Source organism: Amblyraja radiata, chromosome 17 (genome assembly GCF_010909765.2).
Source record: "Amblyraja radiata isolate CabotCenter1 chromosome 17, sAmbRad1.1.pri, whole genome shotgun sequence".
Classification (NCBI taxonomy): domain Eukaryota; kingdom Metazoa; phylum Chordata; class Chondrichthyes; order Rajiformes; family Rajidae; genus Amblyraja; species Amblyraja radiata.
The window spans coordinates 10,392,208-10,415,106 of record NC_045972.1 but is presented as its reverse complement, the minus strand read 5'-3'; the positions used below and the strand labels follow the sequence as shown (position 1 = coordinate 10,415,106).

At 42.4% G+C, this 22,899-nt stretch overlaps 1 protein-coding gene across 3 annotated transcripts in view; it reads left to right on the top strand.

Annotated features, from left to right (window-relative positions):
• Positions 1 to 22,899, top strand: part of pmfbp1 (polyamine modulated factor 1 binding protein 1) — a 578,164-nt gene that overhangs the window by 510,618 nt on the left and 44,647 nt on the right. For all 3 annotated transcript variants that reach the window (XM_033035745.1, XM_033035744.1, XM_033035743.1), the window contains 5 exons: positions 2,771 to 2,938; positions 8,274 to 8,383; positions 10,621 to 10,695; positions 13,959 to 14,052; positions 14,377 to 14,447. In XM_033035745.1, the coding sequence (XP_032891636.1) occupies positions 2,771 to 2,938; positions 8,274 to 8,383; positions 10,621 to 10,695; positions 13,959 to 14,052; positions 14,377 to 14,447 (518 nt within the window). The remainder of the gene's footprint in view (positions 1 to 2,770; positions 2,939 to 8,273; positions 8,384 to 10,620; positions 10,696 to 13,958; positions 14,053 to 14,376; positions 14,448 to 22,899) is intronic.

Here is a 22,899-nt window from a genome sequence, read left to right as displayed (position 1 = left end):
AGCAATGTATATTTCATACAGGAGTTGTATTTCCTTTCTCCACTGGTATATTTAATAACACTATACTATTTTAAAATTACATTTTACATATAAAAGATAATTTTGCATGATGATTAATTTTGTCCATATAATTGTTAGAATAAAATCTTCACATAAAAGTTGCAAACCGCAAGATAACTAATTGCAGAATACCTGCTCAAAAAAATCTTAGGATTGAAATTCTTCAAGCACTTATCAACATACTGCTGAAAAATTCCCAGGTGAATTATTTCATCAGAATTCCTTTTACAACTCGTGTTTCTATAGTTTCACTCTATACTTTACATATTACCATGTATTAGTCCGTCTAATCATCATCCCTACGCAGCACTGCAATAGGCTGGCACTTATTTGATAAACAAGAGAACGTGAGGTAAACTCTACATAAGCCCCACGTTTTACAGTCCAGACCCAACATGAGTCTTAAACAATAGACATCAATTCATTAACCCAATGAGATTTGGAATAAAAACAACATTATACTATTTCTCTAATACGGTACAAATGTAATTATATTGAGAGCCCTCAGAGATAGTAGCAGGTGAAAAACAGAAAGAAATAATTAATTTTTTTCCAAAACCAATGAATTTTGCTAAGGTCATCCTCGGTACTGATTAAATGTAAGAAAATGATGAGTTTTTTTTATAAACCAAGTGACAGAGTGATTGCTTAAGGATTAACCTGGATATAGCACTAATATAACAGCAGCCAATATTAATGTAATCTCATCTCCCCATATTCACACATTGGGCATGCTTAATCAGCAGATGCTTAATTAAAAATGCTTTGCAAATTAAACTTGTATTAGTTTCTGCATTAAGCTGTTTTCCATTGATTTTCCTTTGCATTTCAAATAGAAAGGTCATTTGCTGATGCTTCATCTCAGTAAACAAATGGTGTAGATTTAAGCTATTCAAAGTACATTTTTCAGTCATTTCATGCAGGTGATACTACACATTTTGTAAGACTATTCTACTGAATAGAATGTAAATTTCTTGTTTTAATTACCTTGCAGGTAATTAAACTTATAATAATTAAATAAATGGCATAAATGCCCATTGAGTACCACTGTCAAGAATTTATATTCCAAATCTGCTTGAATTTGTGCTTCCATGTGCTCCCATTTCTGAAGCTTGCCAGGGACTGTATGAAAGTCAATACCATAGAGAATAAAGATTCAGACTACCCCACTGCGCAATACGTTGATGTTGCAGCTTCTCCCCCATGTCTATCTAAAGGCCATTGAGGGTTTCCTATTCAAGACCCAGTTAATGTATACCTTCCGACTGATTTTCAGGCCATTTCTGCCTCACAAGACCATACCACTACTTTTGGTGACCATCCTTGCTATGGTGTTGTTGGAATTTCTTCAGTCAGATTAGTGGCTCTAAAAGCAACAGCAATCTTGAGTCAGGTTTGCACATGAATGGACAAGTCCTTTCTCCTCTTCCCCAAAAGGAGGGATATTTTCCTCATCACCCAAGTTCCAGTCCATTTAATCAAGTTCCACCCAAGTACTAGTTCCAGACCATTCTTAAATCAGCAGATTGTTCCTAAGCTGGCTAGTTTTTAGTTTATTTGAGGAGAAACCGTACAGTCTGCTACACACCATCCTGGCCACACACCCATCTCCCCGCTACCTTCAGGTAGAAGGTACAGGAGCCTGAAGACTGCAACGTCCAGGTTCAGAAATAGTTACTTCCCCACAGCCATCAACTCAACTGAAACAAATCTCTGAACATTAATAGACCATTATCGGTTTATTTGCACTTTATCTGCTTATTTATTGATGTGCGTATATATTTATATAATGGTATATGGCCACACTGATCTGTTCTGTATTCATGCCTACTATATACTAAAGCAAGAATTTCATTGTCCTATCTGGGACACATGACAATAAACTCTCTTGACCTCTTGACATGACAGTCTATGTCTGTACTCTGTGTAGAGTTTACAGTTTAGAAGAATGAGAGGTGACCTCATTAAGACATTCAAAATTCTTAGAGGGTTAACTTTTTTTTTTTCTGGCTAATACGAGTCTTGAGAGTAATAATCTAGTCAGCCTCAAAATAAGGAAAAGGCCGTTTAATCATAAATTTCCTCACTCAGGGGATGGTGAATCTCAGAATTCTCTATCCTAGAGGATTGCTGAAGCCTAGCCATAAAAGAGCACAGCACAAAAACAGACCATGTGGCCCCTCATGTCTGAGCCGACCATGATGCCAATCTAACTAATCCCATCATCCTGACAGTCTTCATCGCTCTATTCCCTTCCTGAACATGTGTCCACTCTTGAACATTGCCATCATATCTGCCATTCCATTAAACTTTCCCCTTTGGTCATAAAGCTATGCCCTCTGTTTTTTGACATTTCAACCCTCGGAAAAGGTTCTGACAGTCCACCCAAACTTGAAGTCTGTGAAAGAGTAGCGATGCAGTAGATGAAGCTTTCCCATTACGTGAAGAGGTCGTATGAATCTTTTCCTAACAACCAAATACAGACCTGTGTACGTGGCCTGAGAAAAAGAATCACCTTGCTGCTTATTTAGTCAGAAAATGGAAAATATCACAAAGGCACCTTAATAAATAGTTATGTTATGCACAGTCGGTGATTAAAAGCATGGAAAAAATGCAAGACAATGCTTGTCACATTGAGCAAAATTGTGATAAAACGGACTACATTGCAATACAAAGATAATCTAAGTAAAAGATCTTTCTTGTACTGCAGGCACATATGTATGAGAATCGATTAATGGAACTCAGCAGCCAGGTGATGTTGTCACAAAGAAAGACCCACGAATCCATGAAGGAGCTTACAAGCAAGGATGAAGAGTTAGTGATAATGAAAGTAGAATTGGCCTCACTTCGAGAGAGGTACCGCTGCAAGGATGAAGAGGTACTGTTCTATTCCAGATTATTCCTCATGATTTCTGGTAAAAAAATTTAGTAGTGGAATCTTAATAGATAGATTTGTATCTTTAAAAATGAAGGTTATTGTTTGTAAACTTGTTATTTGGATGTTGATGTACTTAAATACAGTCCTCATTATCCCATGCTTTTTAATCGTATGTCTGAGGTGCAGCCCAGAACCCCTCAAATATTCACAGATGTTTTAAATAGCATCAAAAGGTTTGAAATGCCTCCACGAGAGCAGGAATGTGTACAGACGTATTCATCCATGTACATATTTTTATTGTTAAAGCCAAGCCAGCTACAAATAGGGGAGATAAGTCACGACTCCATCCCTCTTGTTCACTGCAACCTTGCTCCCAACCTCCATATTCTAGCTCAACCAATATTGGCTCACAGTAAAAACCAGCCGCTCTCTCACAACACTGCCAATAGAGAGGTGGTTGAGAAGTATATCACTTCCCCTCGAGCTGTTGCAGTGTTGGACTACTGTATTAAAGGTATCTGCATACCTATGGTGATATTAATGTTTTATATTGTCCTATTACCTTATAATGCCTAAGATATTTGAACTAATTAATGTTTTATGAAAGTGAAGTAATGCTTTTAGAACATTTGAAGACAACTTATGTTTTTTTGGGGATAGACACAAAGCTGGAGTAACTCAGCGGGACAGGCAGCTTCTCTGGAGAAAAGGAATGGGTGAGGTTTTTGGTCGATGCCTGTCCCACTGAGTTACTCCAGCTCTTTGGTTTAAACCAGCATCTGCAGTTCCTTCCTACACATTATGTATTTTCCAGTATGTAAGAAAGGGCCCTTGTAATACCTGCATTTTTGTTATTTACTTGAAGTCTGTTCCTTCACATATTGTCAAAGACAAAACACATGGAAATAGATTTACAGCCCATCGGGTCCACAATGACCAAAATCATTTACAATAGTCCTACCTCAAACCTGTTTTTATTCTCCCCCCATTCTCAACAACTCTCCCCGGATTCTACCGTTCACCCACACACCAGGGGCAATTTACAAAGGTCAATTACCGTACTTTAGTCTTTGGGCTGCAGGAGGAAACCCCTGTGGGCACAGGAAGAACGTGCAAACTCCACACAGACAGCATCTGACATCAGGATTGAACCCAGATCTCTGGTGCTGTGAGGCAGCGGCTCTAATAGCTACATCACACTGGCACCCTTGAGGATAATGACTGAGTACAATAAAAGTATTTCAAAGAATAAGAAATAATAGTGCTCTAGAGGGAAAATTTTGGTAGGCTTCATATTGCCAGGAGAACATTCCTCCAGATCCTCTTTAAAATCTTAGATTTTTCTTTTCTCATCTATTAAAATTAATTCCTCTCTTTCTGATATAAATAGAACACCAAGATGAATGTGTGTCTTTTTTTTCGTCATTGCATTTTTCCAGTCATTGCATAATTATAAAACTAAATTACCTATGTTTTCTGCATCACTTCTAAACAGGTTAGGAGCAAAACCAAGTAGCTGGAGGAGTGATGGAGCTGTGTGTCTCTTGTAAAAAAAATGTGGTTGTGCTTTTAAACATAAAACTGCAAGTGCCTGGTCTTTGGGCCATGTTGTATCTGAAGGAGACAACCATTCAAAGAGTAATAATTATGTCTTATGTGACTAATATTCCTCTTTAGTACCCACAGTTAAAGAACAATCTAGCTAAACCAACTAGTTTTTGTTTTAACTAACTTAATTAAATTATGTCAGTTGAATTAAGCAAAATTCCATAAATACAATTCATCTGAAAAGCCATTTTGTTTTTTTCTAAATGTATTATAGTTAACCTTATAAAAATATATAGACGACAGCACAATCTAATTTTCACTGCATGAGAAAATAATCCACTGCATTCCTTTGCTGCCTGTGTCTTCTTTGACACTCAAGAACATCTGCATCAGCTGGACAAAAAGTGACTTCAGGTTGTTGTCAGCCATGACGGTCTTCATAAAGCCTGCCATCTGCAATAGCTAAGAATGCAATGTTCATTACACCACCTCATAACTACACAGTCACACTCTAAATTGATGTTCAAAAGTGTGTTAGTCTGTACTTCAACTATGTATTACAATTCATAGAAACAGACAATAGCAGGAGTAGGCCATTCGGCCCTTCGAGCCAACACCGCCATTCAATATCATGATCATCCAAAATCAGTACCCCGTTCCTGCTTCCGTTAGCCCTAAGAGCTATATCTAAATCAAATATCAAGTGAATTGGCATCCATTGTCTTCTGTGGCAGAGAATTCCACAGATTCACAACTCTCTGGGTGAAAAAGTTTTTCCTCATCTCAGTCCTATATAGCCCACCCATTATTCTTCAACTGTGATCCCCATTTCTCGACTACCCCAACATAGGGAGCATTTTTCCTGCACTAGCCTGTCCAATCTCTAAATAATTTGATATGTTTCTATAAGATCCCCTCTCCAGTGAATACAAGCCCAGTCGACCCATTCTTCCATCATATGTCAGTACCGCCATCCCAGGGATTAACCTGGTGAACCTACGCTGCAATCACTCAATAGCAAGAATGTCCTTCCTCAAATTAGGAGACCAAAACTGCACACAATATTCCAGGGGTGGTCTCACCTGGGCCCTGGACAATGACAGTAGGACCTCCTTGCTCCTAAACACAAATCCTCTCGTTAAGAAGACCAACATGCCATTAGCTTTCTTCATTGCCTGCTGTACCTGCACTACTACTTTCAGTGACTGATGTACTCGGACACCCAGGTCTCGTTGCATCTCCCCTTTTCCTAATTTGACACCATTCAGATAATAATCTGCCTTCCTGGTCTTGCCACCAAAGTGGATAACCTCACATTTATCCACATTATACTGCATCTGGCATGCATCTGCCCACTCACCCAACCTATCCAAGTCACCCTGCAGCCTCATAACATCCTCCTCGCAGCTCACACTGCCACCCAACTTTGTGTCATCTGCAAACTTGGAGATGTTACATTAAATTCCCTCATCTAAATCGTTAATATATATTGCAAATAACTGGCATCCCAGCACTGAGCCTAGTGGCACCCTGCTAGTCACTGCCTGCCATTCTGAAAAGGACCTGCTAATTCCTACTCTTTGTTTCCTGTCTGCTAACCAGCTCTCTACCATGTGCTCTAATTTTGCACGCTAATCTCTTGTGTGGGACCTTGTCAAAGGCTTTTTGAAAGTCCAGATAGACCACATCCACTGGCTCTCTCTTGTCCATTCTATTTGGTACATCCTCAAAAAATTCCTGAAGATTAGTCAAGCATGATTTCCCCTTCATAAATCCATGCTGACTTTAACCGATCCCATCACTGTTTTCCAAATGCGCTGCTATAACATTTCATGACACTAGAGAGTTTTTTTTCGACCTTATTTCTATCATGTTCTCTTCTAGTACATATTCTTGATATTGAAATATTTAGTTGGGTAACTAAGTACAATGGAAAATTTAGACAAATGTGTCTTTTATTAATAAATGTCTGTGGAAATGTTGGTTGATTTCCTTTATGGACAGTAAACGTTCTGTTAAATCATGGGTAGACACAAAATGCTGGAGTATCTCGGCGGGACAAGCAACATCTCTTGAGAGAAGGAAATGGGTGACATTTTGGGTCAAGATTGTCTCTTTAATATGAATGGGAACATTGAACCTTTGGTGAATAGACAGAATCCAGTCTTTTAATTCCACACCATTTCTGAAAAGATGTTTGTACCACATAGAAAAGTTATGTAGGTACATTATGTTTTTACAATAATACGACGTGACTTACCATTAAGAATTCCAGTGCACTTGTTCTATTTGCTGCAATCTATGATTGCCTTATTTGATTTTCATATTGTTTGTGAGCTATTTAAATAAAGCTGCTTGGCCTAGAAGTTGCCGCACATGATATTAGGTGCAGTTTGTACAGGCATACTAACACTCAACACTTTCCTTCATGCCCTTTACCGTGAAGTTGTGGGGGAGGGTTGGGGAGAGATTAATGTGTGTGGCATCATACTTCAAGGTTCACTGCAGCCTGATTGATGGGAGAGGTGTGGCTGAATGAACCAGGACTTTGCAAATGCTGAGGAGAAAGGGAAGATGGAGGTGGGAGAACTGAGGTTGATTGCGCCAAAGCCAATCAAAGATTCAGGACTTAATGAAAGGTTGATGCCTGAAGCAATTGCAGACAGATGAACCTTTCAGGGATGGGGGTCCCCCTCTTCCATTATAGATGAGGCCCTCACTAGGGTTTCCTCGATATTCCACAGCACCACTCTTGCTCCCCCTCCCCCCATTCGTAACAAGGACAGAGTCCCCCTAGTCCTCACCTTCTGCCCCATCAGCCATCGCATACAGCACATAATCTTTCGACATTTTCACCACCTCCAAGGGATCCCACTATTAGTCACATCTTCCCATCTACACCCCTTTCCGCTTTCCGCAGAGACCGTTCCTTCCGCAACTCCCTTGTCAACTCGTCCCTTCCCACCCAAACCACCCCCTCCCAAGGTACTTTCCCCTGCAACCGCAGCATATGCAACACCTGTCCCTTTACCTCCCTCCTCGACTCCGTCCAAGGACCCAACCGTCTTTTCAAATGAGGCAGAGGTTCACTTGCACCTCCTCCAACCTCATCAACTGTATCCGCTGTTCCAGGTATATCGTCGAGACCAAGCGCAGGCTCGGCGAGCGTTTCGCTGAACACCTCCGCTCAGTCCGCTTATCCACCTGATCTCCCAGTTGCTCAACACTTTAACTCCCCCTCCCATTTCCCACACTGACCTTTCTGTCCTTGGATGAACAGCATCTCATATTTTGCTTGGGTAGCTCACACCGCAGCGGTATGAACATTGACTTCTCTAACTTCAAGTAGCCCTTGCTTTCCTTATCTCTCCATCCCCTCACACTTCCCAGTTCTCCCACCAGTCTTACTGTCTCCGACTACATTTCATCTCTGTAACACCCACTCCACTGACATCAGTCTAAAGAAGGGTCTCGACCCGAAATGTCACCCATTCCTTCCCTCCACAGATGCTGCCTGTCCAGCTGAGTTACTCCAGCATTTTGAGTCTATCTACTTGTCAATTCCTTGGCTTGCGCTTCACTATTTTTTTCATATAGCAGCATGGTTGAATTGAAACTCAATACATGAAGGATTAGACACGAAAACCAGCCTATAGCCTTTATAACACAGCATATTGCGGGATTGAACATAACTGGATATTCGATATTTCATGATGTTTGAGGTTCAAATATTTTGCAGTCAGTTTGTTCTAACTCTAACCTATATTTTTGCATTGTGTTGTTTTAGCTTGATACATTACGAAAGTCTTTGCATGGTGCAAGATCAGACAGTACACGATTACATCGAGAAAGTGAACTCGTTGTGGCAAATGTTAATCAGTGGGTAAAGGACCAAAAGTAAGTACCTTTTAATATTTTCATTAGTGTTTAATACACACATTTTTAAAGTATCGGACGGCTTAATATTCTGCAACATTTCAAATGTTTAATTAATAATGTTTTATTATTAATGTTTAATGTTTTATGTATCATTCTTAACTGTCACTGTATGTCATGTCACTTGTGGGCGGAGCACCAAGGTAAATTCCTTGTATGTGAATACTTGGCCAATAAACCTATTCATTCATTCATTTGCTATCATATGTAGTTTTTCCACACTCCTAGAAACATATAAAACTAACAATGTACAGGAGGAATCCAAACCTGTATTATTTTCAACTCACCGACTCTCCCCTACTATTGTGAGGTTCAAGGCATTGTTTACGGAATTTCCCGAAGTCAAATTCTTGGGGATAACCAACAACCAGAAGCTTCCTGTGGGCCAGCATCACACATGTTATGGATATATCAGGAAGAAGGTGTCCTATAATAAATTACTCATCTACCGATCCACAAAATCTGCCCATCACTAAGTTACAAATGTGATGGAAAACTCATCATTTGATTAGATGAGTGCAGCTCTAGGCATCCACAGACATTAAGACCACACAGGGTGAAGCAGTCCGTTTATTTGGTACACACTTGGCCATCCTAAATGACCATCCCTTCACCACTGAAGCTGTTCAGGAACTTTCACTTTGTTACAGCCATCAGGCTATTAAACACTACAATCTATAAATAATCTCTGAACTACATAGACTTGGGGGCATTGTTTCTTTCTTTTTGTACTATTTGTTTTTTATGCGTACATATGTGTGTGAGTGTATGAGGGGGAAGGGGGTGGTGTGGGGGGGAAGGGGGCGGGATGGTGTGGGGTGGTAAGGGGGGAAGAACGGGGAGGGGTAAGGGGGGTGAGTGTGTGGGGGGTGTGTGGGGGGAAGGGGGAAAGGGGAAGGGTGTGTGTGGGGAGGAAGGGACTTCACGCAGCGTCCACCAGCCGCGGCACCACACAGCACCTCCCGACCACACAGCAACTTTCACAGAGCTTTCGGCTTTCACACGGCTTTTTCACTCAGCGGCTTTCACAAAGCTTTTAGCCAACTCCACACAGCGGCTTTCCCGACTCCACTCTTGCGGACTCAATCAGCATGGCTTATTTACTCAGCCCCGCCTCCGGGGATTTATTCTCCAGCGGGTGCCGGAAGGAGCGTCACCTTCATGGTGACTGACTGGCGAGAAGACCAATCTGCTCATTTCATGATTTTTTAAACCTTCATAACTTTTCTCATTTTTCACCAATTGGAAGAAAACTTGGTGTCTTGGAATAGAGGAGAATGGTGAGTAAGGTGGCGAAAAAATCCCAGCGATATAGGGTAGCGCTTTTACGCAAATTTAATTACAACGCAGACCAGAAGTGGTCAAGATGAGAGGTTTAGTAATAGTATAGATAAATATATATGTGTGTACACTAAACTTTTTTTCCTCGTATATTATATTGCTTACAGCATACTGCATTTACATATTTTGTTGTGTTGCTGCAAGTAAGAATGTCATTGTTCTATCTGAGACATATGACAATCAAACACTCTTGACTGGCACACAATGGTTGTCTGCGTCATCCACAAGATGCACTGTAGTAATACTGTTTTCACAATATGACCCAGAGTTTATGCCAATTAGAATAAGCTACTATAGTGCATGAGAAGAGAAGCATCTGCATTCATGATATGAAATCAAATCATTGTTTCTTCAACAATACTGGGCCTAAGTGCTAGGACTCCCTTACCCACAATAATATGAAATATCATAATCCAAGGATTGTGTCAGTTCATGTGAGCTCAAGGACATTTAGACATGGGCAATGATTGCTGGACTTGCTAATGATACTCATCTGTAAATGGAAAAACGAACAAATATTTGTTATTAAATTCCTGACTGCGATGAATGTCATAAGAGATACTCTCAAGCGTATTACAAACAATGCATTTGAATATATATTTCATTTTGTTTCAACCTCAGGTTTCTTTTTAACAAAATTATAAGAAAAAAATGAATGCTTGAGTTTTAATATAAAAATAGAGAACAATGGCATAATATGCAGGATATAAATTATTATTTAAAAGAGAATGAGACAATATTGATATTATCAGACTAGGAGACCTTTCTACAACTGCATCATTCACTGTGGCTATTATATTTTCTGCCTTTCCTGTATTCACAATTAAACAGATTTGCTTTTATTTTTTTTTAAACAGGCAAGCCAATGAAAAACAAGGAAATAAGATCAAAGAGCAAACCAAGCAAATCCTCCAACTATCAACTGAAAAAGAGTAAGTGCTGTTGCTGGGAACTGACTGGTATAAATGTCAGATTTCCTGGTATTGGTATCAATTATTAGTACTGTACTCGATCTGTGTTGGCCAGTAATACTTCTTTAGGTAGAAAGTGCAAACAGCTTATTCCCTGTTGGTCATTGTTGCTAATCAACCTACAGAGACAGATATGAGGACATTATTTTTAGCAATTGACTCGATTGATCAAAGACAGAAAGGCTAAATGTTACTCTGCCCATTAAGGTGTGGGATCATATTACTGAACAAGGAAATATTTTTCCACAAATCCTCAGTCAATGATGGCTTGGTTCAAATGAGGTTCACAGTCTCAAATTCCCTAGTCTTTCTTGTCCTTCTCTTGATTTACCTTCAAACATGTTAATAATTGTCTTTCCAATTCTGATTAAAGACAAAGGCACGAAGACATAAAGGCAGCACAGTGGCACAGCTAGGAGACCTGCTGCCTCACCACCAAAGACCCGGGTTCGACCCTGCTCTCAAGTGCTGTCTGAGTGGAGTTTGCACGTTCTCCCCGTCGCTGCATCGGTTTCCTCCCATATTCCAAAGATGTGTGGCATTTGTAGGTTAATTGTCCTCTAAAATTGTCAGAAGTGGGTGAGAAAGTGGGATATCATAGAACTAGTGAGAATGGGTAATTGGCATGGCCTTAGTGGGTCAAAGGGTCTGTTTCCATGCTGTATGTCTAAACTTTAAACATTTAAATAGGGAATATTGCACTTTTTAGTGACTTGAAGAGATAAATTTCGATTTTCTACAGACAGGGAAGATATATATATAGGGAGAGGCTGGGCAGGCTCAGACTTTATACCTTGGAGCATAGGACGGATGATCTTATAGAGGTTATAAAATCATGAGGGGAATTGATAGGGTGAATGTGCAGAGCTTTTTATCCAGCGTTTGGGAATCCAGAGGACATGTTTAAGATGAGAGGGGAAAGATTTAATAGGAATCTGATGCGCAACTTTTTCATTTAGAGTGGTAAATATATGGAACGAGCGGCTAGAGGAGGTAGTTGAGGCAAGTATTATAACAGCATTTAAAAGACACTTAGACAGTTACACAGATAGGAAAGGTTTACCGGACAAATGAGACTAGCTTAGATGGCGGTATATTTGTCAGTGTGGACAAGTTGGGCAAAGGAGCCTGAATCCATCTTTGTGGATCTGTGGCTTAATGCTCTAAATACTTAAGTATGAAATTGTGGGTTTAATCTATTAACAAGATGAGATCTGTACATGTTCTGAGTATGGAAATGAAGCAGCTCTATTCCTTGCAAGAGATTGTAAGCCCCTAAGCAAGTGGATATCATCTTCCACCATTAAGTAATTATGCATACATGAATTATAGAAAAAAGTAAATAAATCCACCAGAAACCAAATGGAATATGACTGATAACCAGAAGGTTGAGCTAAATATGGAATATGTTACCCACAAGAAAGGTCACGAGTTTATAAAATGGAGACAGAAGGTATTCTCAATGTATTATGTTCACAGTAAGATTGTTGTCTTATTTTATGATAGCAGTTGAAACGCAAATTTAACAGTTAAAGCAGTTAGAGTAATAAAGATTAGGTAAGTTATTTAGGATACATTTAGGTTGTACATTTGGTTACTATATATATTATAAACAGGATAAATGAATGCTGTGCGTTTAGAGATTTGTGATAAATAATAGCCAAAGAAGACACTGCAGTCAGCAATCTACTGAATAGTGGTGATCTCTTCAACAGCAGAAGATTCAGGCTTTATTCAGAAGGGGAAATGGGAAGTAGCAGAGGTGGAGGCAGATATGATAGTGGTGTTTAAGAGGCTTTTAGAGAGGCACATGGATATGTAATAAATGGAGGGATATGGATCATGTCCTGGCAGATGAGATTAGTTTGGCTCTGCAACACGTTTGTCACAAACATTATGGGTTGAGGGTCCTGAGCTGTAATGTCCTAACCTGCCACCTGCCATTTAACCAGATCTTGTTTGTTTAAATTTATACGGGTCTTCTCATTTCACAATTGGTGACCATGGATAAGGGTTTTCCAGTACAAACTCCATCAGTCACAACATTAATAGTTCTATGTTTTACTTAACAGCAGTTTTACATTCTACAATCTATAGAAAAACTGTTACGTTACATGTGGACTACTTTCTATCAGAACTGAAGGTCGCAATGTGCAAAATGGATGCTGGGGTGCTATTCCTCGAGATTATGTTGGGCCTCGTTGGAACAGTACAAGAGCAGTCCTTGTGATTCAATGGTGAATTAAACCATTTCAGACATCCAACCTTTCCTGTTTGTGTCAGAACTAAGCAGTTCTGACGTAAGATCATCTGTAACATTAAGTCAATGTTTCCCTCTCCACAGATGCTGCCCTTGTTCAACCATGAAAAATATGGCGCTGAATGCATTATGTCATCTGGACCGTCTTTGTCACCCTTTCACAAAATGTTCTTTTGCTCATTCAACTTTGCAACTTAAAACATTGTTTTCTCACTTTTCTAGTTCTGGATTATTACTTGAAATATTGTGTCTCTTTCTCTACTTTTACTGCCTGACTGCTTGAGTCCACTGAAAAATCAGTATGTGGCCTTCTTATGGGCCTGTCCCACTTAGGTGACTACAGGAGACTATGTGGTCACCACATGGACGCCGGGGTGTCGTCTGTATGGTCGTGAGTAGTCTCCTCAGACGCCCAAAGAGTAGTAGCGTCTTTCTGGTCGCCGAAAATGTTTCAACATTTTGAAAACTTTTCAGCGACAGTGGCGACCTTGGGTCTGACGCCAAATGAGCGTAGCTTGACGTAGGTGCTGTTGTAGGTTGTTGCCAGGTTAATCTAGGCAGTCGGCAGGATGTCGTAGGGTGTCGCCAGGTGATGGAGGTTGTCGCCGGTGCTGACTTCGGTGAATTTCAATGTCGTATTCGCCGGCAATCGCCTAAAAAATCGCCTAAGTGGGACAGGCCCAATAGTCCAGTCACCGGTTTCTCGGCGACCTGCTACGACTACGACGGTTGCCGAAAAAAATCGCCTTAGTGGGACAGGCCCATTAGTCTTTGATTTTCTTACAAAACAAACCTCACAGAAGAGCGTAATGGCATAAAGCAGCATTCAAAAAGTATTGTGGCACATTTTCTCAAATAGGATTAATGACTAGAAGTTGGCTTGTTTTAGTTGAAATGTTTTTCATTGTTCCTTATCTTTACTGTAGTAATGACCTTTGCTGTTGAAATCTTTATCACAACACAGCCATCTACAGGAAATGAATGAACAGTTGCAGAAGGAAAACAAGAAATTGAAAGTTGAAATGGGTGAGAAGAGGATAACAAACGAGAGATTAAAGGTATGCTTCATAAATCATTGTAGGCACTTCATGAGGACAGTGAAATAGCAGCAGATCTGTGCAAGTGTCAACTCAGCTCAGACAAAATTGCTTCCAAATGATGTCATTGGAATGCAAGTGCTGTGCAACATTTGTTAATTGTTTTATAAGTAATTGCCGAGTGTAAACATTTTACTGCTTACCAAGGTTGTTGTATCACAGACAAGGTCTGAAACGGGACTCTCATCTGTCTGAGGGTAGCAATTGATCACATAATTCCTGGAAAAATAACTGTTCCATTTGTCCTCAATTATTGAACCTTGCTAATTTATGTCTCTTATATAGGCATTGCACAGTTACTCAACGGAAGACCCCAGGGTCATGCATCAGCTCCGGAGCCAAATTCAGGATGAAGAGTAAGTACTTACCTCCGAAGATTACCATGTTTCATTTGTTTTAAAGCTGAGCAATGCATTGAACTTGGCACGATTAACAAGAGTAGTGACATTCAGCTGCAAATTGAAGTCCATTCTGTTTCATAGTACTTAATGTCATTTCTGAATCTTTATGTAAGTATCTTCTTAATGGCTCAGCAAGTTGATTTAATAAATGACCAGAGAAGCAAGTTACTAACTATAACACAAGTAGATATGGCCTCAGCAGTCTTAAGTTAGATAAGATAAATGTTCTTGATCACAGTTTCTCAGTCTCTACTATAAATATGTTTATGAATGAATGAATCAGACAAGAGCTGTGTTGGGCTCGACGGCCAAAATAGAATAACCTGTCGATAATCACCATTCAGACTCGCGCAAAGACCAAACAGCACAGCTCGATTGTAATTATGTATTATCTTTCCACTGACTGGTTAGCACACAACAAAAGCTTTTCACTGTACCTCAGTACACATGGCAATAAACTAAACTCAAAGAGAACTAGCATGTGTAAAACTGTGCCACAGCCAGAAGACAAGGTCTTCAAGAGGGAACAAATAATTAATATGAGGGGAAGGAAACAATAAATACATATGTGTTTAAGAAGGAATTGCAGATGCTGGAAAATCGAAGGTACACAAAAATGCTGGAGAAACTCAGCGGGTGCAGCAGCATCTATGGAGCGAAGGAATATATTTTGTAATGGATTAGCATGGTCAAGCCCAGTTCATGATCTGGAATCTAATTCCTCACATACCATTTTAGTGCAGACTTGGATGTTGGATAGATGTAATCTGAATAAATCTGATTTAATTGTTCAGAATTCAAATTCTGAAACAATAAATACATATTGAAATGGGTGAGAAGAGGATATTCAAATTCTGAACTCCTCAAAGAGGCTAAAACCTGTTACTGACCCATATCCAACAGAATATTTGAAAAGTTTTTATACTAAGAAAACATTCATGTGATATGCTGTTGAACAAATACAGACTCGGAGGCGGCAGGTATTTTATTAAATAATTGAATCACTATATCAATATGTATTAAGTCAAGTTAATAACATTCTAGCAATGCGTCGGCCATAACCACAAAAGCAGGTTGATATTAGAGACATTTTAAACTTTTGTGAACAGATGCTACTTTTTCTGCCCCCATGCCAAAATTTCACCAAAAAAAAACAACCCTATAAGCAAACATAAAATAAAATAGTGCAGGAAGGAACTGCAAATGCTGGTTTAAATCGAATATAGACACTAAATGCTGGAGTAACTCAGCAGGACAGGTAGAGATGCTGCCTATCCTGCTGAATTACTCCAGCATTTTGTGTCTATAAAATAAAACGGGTTGCATGAACCAACTGATATCCCTCCATTTCATGCAACACTCACCTTTGCTGTGTTCTGAGAGCTTAGCTTTCGACTTTTCCTCAACTAAACACAGGATGTGTTGATATAAAATAGCACACATCCTTTGATTATTTTATTTTGGTAGTCTTGTTATCAACAGTTTGTAGTGCACAGTAGTCGCTTTAAGCTTAACCCCCAGTGCTTGCAGTGCCTTTAAACCTTATGCATCTCAAGATCTAAACTTACACTTAAGAGAGTCCCGTGCTTGCTTGCCAAGAATAGAATAAACTAAAAATGACAAAATTAAAATATTACTATGTAATATCCAAGCAATGTTTTTGCATATTTATCATTTTACTGCACTTTATCAATTTGTTCTCATGATGTGCTTGGGCTAACATTTAATTTCATTGTTTGCATGGCTTTCATTTTCAAAGTGAATAAATATGCATATTTCTTACAATTCATTACAACCTCAACTTTCCTTTTCTATTTTAACTATATTTCACCATTAATCTACTGCCAGATGATATGAAACTAAAATGGTGTTTGGGAAGCAACATTTTTCAGTTGTGGACATTTGGTTTGCTTCCAAGTGTTACCTTATCATTTAATATTGCTGTTGTTTGTCAAAGTTGTACTGCTCAGTTATCCAATCTATGAGTGAAATAGTTAACAACAAGTAGAAGCAAACTGGTTTACAAAAAAAAAATGACACAATGTGTTGGAGTAAAATAACATGAGCATCTCTGAAAAACATGGATAGGCAATGTTTCGGTTCGGGACCATTCTTCAGACTAATAGTAGGAGGGAGAAGAAAGCAGGGACAGGACAAAGCCTGGTACTCCCAAATTCCACCTGCATTTCTTCATCTAGCTTCACATCCGTAACTCTACAATCCCTATCTTTTCATCTCTGGCTGTTGTCCAATCATTTGCCTATCAACCCTGCCGCTCCCCCCCCACCCCGCCAACTGTATCCACAATAGACACAAAAAGCTGGAATAACTCAGCGGATCAGGCAATATCTCCGGAGAAAAGGATAAAGGTGACACTTAAGGTTGAGATCCTTCTTCAGGCTGAGAGTCAGAGGAAAGGGAAACGAGATATAGACGGTGATATAGAGAACAATGAATGAAAGATATGCAAAAAGTAGCGATGATCAAGGAAAGGTTCATTGTTGGCTGTGGGCTAGGTGATAACGAGTTATACAGACAGCGAAACCCCAACAAGAATAGAGTGAAACTAGTATGACGACTAGGATGGAGGAAGGAATGGAGAGAGATCGGATGCAAGGGTTACTTGAAGTTAGAGAAATTAATATTCATACCGCTGGGGTGTAAGATTTTTTAAATTCAAAATAGACTTTATTCAGGTTATAAATATATACATGAACCGTGCAAAAAAAAATTTCATCCGACATTTTCGGACGCCATACCAATTATTCAATACAGTCTACATACATTGCTCAAATTTCTCAAATTTATCTCCCGCCCTTGCCACTCATGTGGCCCACTGGCATGGAATCCCTTCCCTTATTTTTAGGGGCGTCTCCACCATACCCTGTCCCCCATGTCCAGCAGCAGAAGGGCCTTAGACTGTGGTCCTTCCCCACCGAGCCTTGGCGTTGGCTGCACCAAGCTTCAGTGCATCCCTCAGCACGTACTCCTGCAGTCTGCAGCGGGCCAGACGGCAACATACCCCAATGGACATCTCGCTCCGCTGGGTGGTGAACAACACTCGGGCTGACCAAAGAGCGTCTTTCACCGAGTTGATGACCTTCCACTGACTCGATGTCAGTCTCTGAATGCGTCCCTGGGAACAGTCCGTAAATCGCAGAGTCCTCTGTGACGGAGCTGTTCGGAATAAACCGTGACAGGGACCCTTGCAGACCTCTCCAGACTCTCTTTACGAATCCACACTCTGCAAAGAGGTGGGCAACCGTCTCCTCTCCATAGCAGCCGTCCCGAGGGCAGCGTGCGCTGGTAGTGTGGTTCCGACGGTGCAGGAAGGATATGACTGGGAGGGCTCCCCTCACCGCCAGCCAAGCCAGGTCTTGGTGTTTGTTGGTGAGTTCTGGCGATGAGGCATTTTGCCAGACAAGCTGGGCAGTCTGCTCTGGGAACCACGCCACAGGATTCATGGAGTACTTTCCCTACAGTGCCTGCAGGACGTTCCATGCTGACCACTGCCCGATGGACGTGGTCAAAGGTGTTGGTCCGGAAGAACCTTTCCACGAACGACAGATGGGGCGGCAATGGCCAGCTGACTGGCACATTGCGTGGCATCTGCGCCAGGCCCATCCTTCACAACACCGGGTACAGGTAGAAGCTCAGCAGGAAGTGGCATATGGTGCCCACGTGCCTTGGCTCTATGCTCTGCCTGATGCAGCCACACATGAAGTTGGCCATCAGGGTGAGGGCAAGGTTGGACACGCTTTTACCCCCTTTGTCTGCTGACTTGTGCATTGTGGCCACAGAGGTCAGCAAGCAGGAGTGTCTGGACCAACCACTGGCCCTAGAGGAACTGACTGGCTCCATCCGTTCCTTTGACTCGAGTAAAACTCCCGGAAGAGATGGCTTACCGGCCGAGTTGTATTCGGCTCTGTGGGACTGGGTGGGCCCTGACCTGCTGGAAGTGTACAACGACATGCTTCTAGCCGGCAGCATGTCAGACTCCATGAGGAAGGGCAACATCACCCTAATCTACAAGTAGTGGGGGAAATGAAGGATATAAGGAATTGGAGACCCATCACATTGTTGAATGTTGATTATAAGATCCTGTCTAAGGCCAACCGGGTCAAGTCTGCCCTGGGATGGGTGATCCACCCGGACCAAACCTGTGCTGTACCTGGCAGGAAAATCTGAGACAGCCTGGCGCTGCTGAGAGATACCATTGCCTAAGTGCAGGACAGACGGGTGGACGCCTGCCTAGTCAGCGTGGACCAGGAGAAGGCCTTCAACAGGATATCGCACACATACATGAGGGATAGTGCTCTCCAAAATAGGCTTTGTGGAGGGAATCAGAAATTGGATCAAACTGCTCTACACTGATATCTGTAGTGCAGTGCAAATCAATGGGTGGGAATCAGACAGCTTCCCCGTCAGGTCTGGAGTCAGGCAGGGTTGCCCTCGCTCCCCTGTCTTGTTCGTCTGTTGTATTGAACCTTTTGCCGAGTCCATCAGGAAGGACGTGAGCATAAGAGGAGTGACATTGCCAGGCAGTGGGGACATTCAAGTCAAGACCTCCCTGTACATGGATGATGTCACCGTCTTCTGCTCGGATCCAGGGTCGGTCCGCAGATTGATCAGCATCTGCGACCAGTTTGAGTCGGCCACGGGAGCTAGGGTGAACCGCAGGAAGAGCGAGGCTATGCTCTTTGGCACCTGGCCCGACCGATCTTCCGACCCCTTCACCATCAAGCCTGACTTCTTGAAGGTGCTGGGGATCTGGTTCGGCGGGGCTGAGGCATGTGACAAGAATTGGCTGGAGCGGATAGCCAAAGTGGGGAAGAAGCTGGTGCTGTGGAAGCAACGCTCCCTCTTCATAATGGGGAAACATTTGGTCATCAGGTGTGAGGTGCTCTCGGGGCTGCTCTACTTGATGCAAGTGTGGTCTGTCCCTCCCTCCTACGCCACAGGGATCACCCGATCCATCTTCCAGTTCATCTGGGGGTCGAGGATAGACCGGGTGCTACGGGCCACATTGCACAAGTCCGCTGGGGTGTAAGATGCCCAAGTGAAACATGAGGTGCTGTTCCTTCAATTTGCATTTGGCCTCACTCTGACAATGGAAGAGGCCCAGGACAGTAAGGCCAGAGCGAGTCCAAATGCAAATTGTAGGAACAGTTTGAAGATAGGTCCTGATCCAAAATGTCACTAATCCAAGTTCTCCTGAGATACTGCCTAACGTCCTGAGTTACTCCGCACACGCTGTCTTCCATTTTATTATTTATCGATGTCAGAAAGGCTCTGTGTAATAAAGATATCAATTATCTGCTGGAAGATATCCATCTTCTGTCCTTCTGTGGCTGCTGCTTTGAAATGGCTGATGATCAACATGTGGCACGGGTATTGTGTGAATGTTATTTGTCACTTTAACAACCCATACTTAATGTTGTCTGGATCTTGCTTTACTCCAGCATGGATTACTTCATTAACGTTAAAAAAAAATACAATTTCTGACAAAATGAGACAGCCAACGAAGGAGTAGCTATAAACGATTGTGCACGGAATACTTGCTTGCGATACTCCTGAACCTATGTCCCAGGGGTACAACTTGACATCCACCAACACAGTCACCTGCGGTCATGTATTTTCTTGCTGTTTTTTACATTGGGAAATGGAGATAGCACCGGAGCCGAAGGAACCGCTTACAAAGCCAGTTCAGCATTTGGGTCCAGGAGGAAACTAGGAAGAGAGTTATGGGACTTAGACTTAGACTTAGACTTAGATCCTTTATTTGTCATTCAGACCTTTCGGTCTGAACAAAATGTCGTTGCCTGCAGCCATACATGTAATAATAAACAACAAAACGCACAATAAACACAAATTAACATCCACCACAGTGAGTTCACCAGGCACCTCCTCACTGTGATGGAGGCAAAAATCTTAGGGTTACTGTCTCTTCCCTCCTCTTCTCCCTCTGCGCTGAGGCGATACCCCACCGGGCGATGGTAATCTGTCCCGCGGCTCACCGAGCTCCGCGAACGGGCCGGTTCAAGCTCCGCGGGCCGGGGTGGTCGAAGCTGCCGCCCTCCAGTCCAGCGAACACAGCTGTTGCCGCGGGAGCTCCGGAAAACAGGCACCAGCCTGTGACCTGCGAGCTCCCGACGATGTCGTCCACTGGCCCGCGTCCGAGCCCCGGATTCAGGTCGCCGCCGCCAGAACGCCGCCTCAGCCACCGGAGCACCGTCTCAGCCCCGCGCCGGGCCGCCCTCACGGGAGCGCCGCCCCAGCCCCGAGTCGTGCCGCTGCCACCGGAGCGTCTCAGCCAGCACTGTCCCAGCCCCGCACCGGGCCTCCCTCACCGGAGCGCCGAGTCGTACCGCTGCCACTGGCGTGCCCGAACGCCGCCACAGCTCGAAGACGGCCAGCCTCGCGTTGGTGAGTCCTGGCTGGCTCTGCCTCCGGAGCCTCGAGGTCGGTCGCAGGTTGGAGGCCGCCAGCTCCGCCATTAGGCCTCAGCGTAGACGGAGGCAGAGAAGGGGGATATGACAAGAAAAAGTCGCATTCTCCCGTAGGGAGAGACAGAAAGCCCTGTTTCAGGCCCCCCCCCCACACATAACACAGCCTAATAATTAAAAATTTAACTAAACAAGACAAAAAAAACAACAAAAAAAGTAAAAACAGACAGACTGCAAGCGAGCCGCAGCCGTTCAACAGCGCCGCCACTTCCGGACCAGGATATGGCAACAGATATAGTTTCTTGTAACTCTCCTCCCCTATTATTATTTGCTTCAGTTAATATTTTCTGCAGTGCGCAATCCTTGACAGTCAACTGATTTCAGCCACACACTGTGATGAGCCTCCAAAAGCTGCACAGAAGGGATGAAGTTTGATGCACCCTTTATTGTTGTTTCTGCTGCTGTTGTCTCCTTCCAAGAGAATTAGCCGAGGCTGCAGAATCTGTGACAATTATATTTTCAGCAGCAAACGTACAATCCAGAAACAGGCCTTTATAGGCCATCTCATCCATGCTGACCGTGATGTCTCACGACACTAATTGAATTTGCTCTCAGTAGGCCTGTATGCTCCCCACTCCTGTGCAATCCAAATGCCTGTCCAAATGCCTTTGAGACCATATAATGGTATATACCTCCACCGCGTCCCATGACAGCTCATTCCAATTATGCACTGCCATTGTGTAGAAAGTTTTACTTCTCACCTCAAACCAACGCTCTTTATTTCTAGACTTTCTTGTCCTGGAAAACAAATTCTGACTATCGGTCTTCTCTATGTCCCTCATAATTTTGTAAAATTCTAGACATGGGAACATCCTCAAATATGTTTGCAACATTTCCAGTTTAATGACATCCTTCCTCGAGCAGAGTGACCAGAATTGTATACAGTCCTGCGAATGTGATCACTAGCTCCGCTATGTTAAAGTCCCGCAGACTCCCGTGGCTTGGAGCTCACGTCGGTCTCCAGGAAATACCATGAACTCCACGATGTTAGACCTCAGTGGGGATGGAGATACGATACGGAAAATACAGTTTCAGTTCACCAACCTGACTTGGATCCTTACTCTTCTAGATCAACTTACCATGAGTGACCTGAGCAAAAGCCTCACTAGAATCCACATAGACAATTTCTACCACCCTGCCTTCATCCATCAGAGTTGTGAGACACAAAAATGTGTTGATTTTTCCTAAACAGTTCCTGCCTTTCAAAGTGAACCCAAATCTTCTCCAGAAAACTACCACCATCCCTCCCCCCGAGCCACAGAGGTCAGTCTCACCTGCCTGTAGTTTCCAGACTTGTCTGCACTTCCCTTCATGAACAAGGGGACAACATTAGCTATCCTCCAATCTTCACTCAAGGCTAATGAAGATGCAAAAATCCTCGCAATCTCCTCTTCTGCTTCACTTAGAATCCTCACATAGATCTGTTCTGGGGATTTGTTCATATCTAAAAAAATTTAGCAGTCACTCCATCCTTTTGTGGATTCTCACAAAGCTATGCTAATAGTGCTTTCTCACAGGGCGACTTGACGCAAGAGTTAACCAGAGTTGAACATCGTGGGAACCCCGTGCGATAACCGTACGGCATTCGTGGACCACCGTGGACCACCGTGGCGCTAACGGCAGGTACTCGTGTAACTTGGTGACTCGGGAGAAAATTCAAGCAAGTTTGAATTTCTCCAAGAGTGACTTGTACACTTGTGGTTGAAGATTGCAACATCATATGCACGTAGTGGCCAGTGCGATATCCGTATTAACTCTTGCGTGTACCGTGGGAACTCCTGCGAATGGTGAACCCGGAAGCTGGACAGAGGGGACAGAAGGTGAGTAATCTGGAATGAACATGCTGTTAGGCTGGGATCATTCTCTGCGAGATGATCTTAGTGCGGGAGACAAGTGTAGGA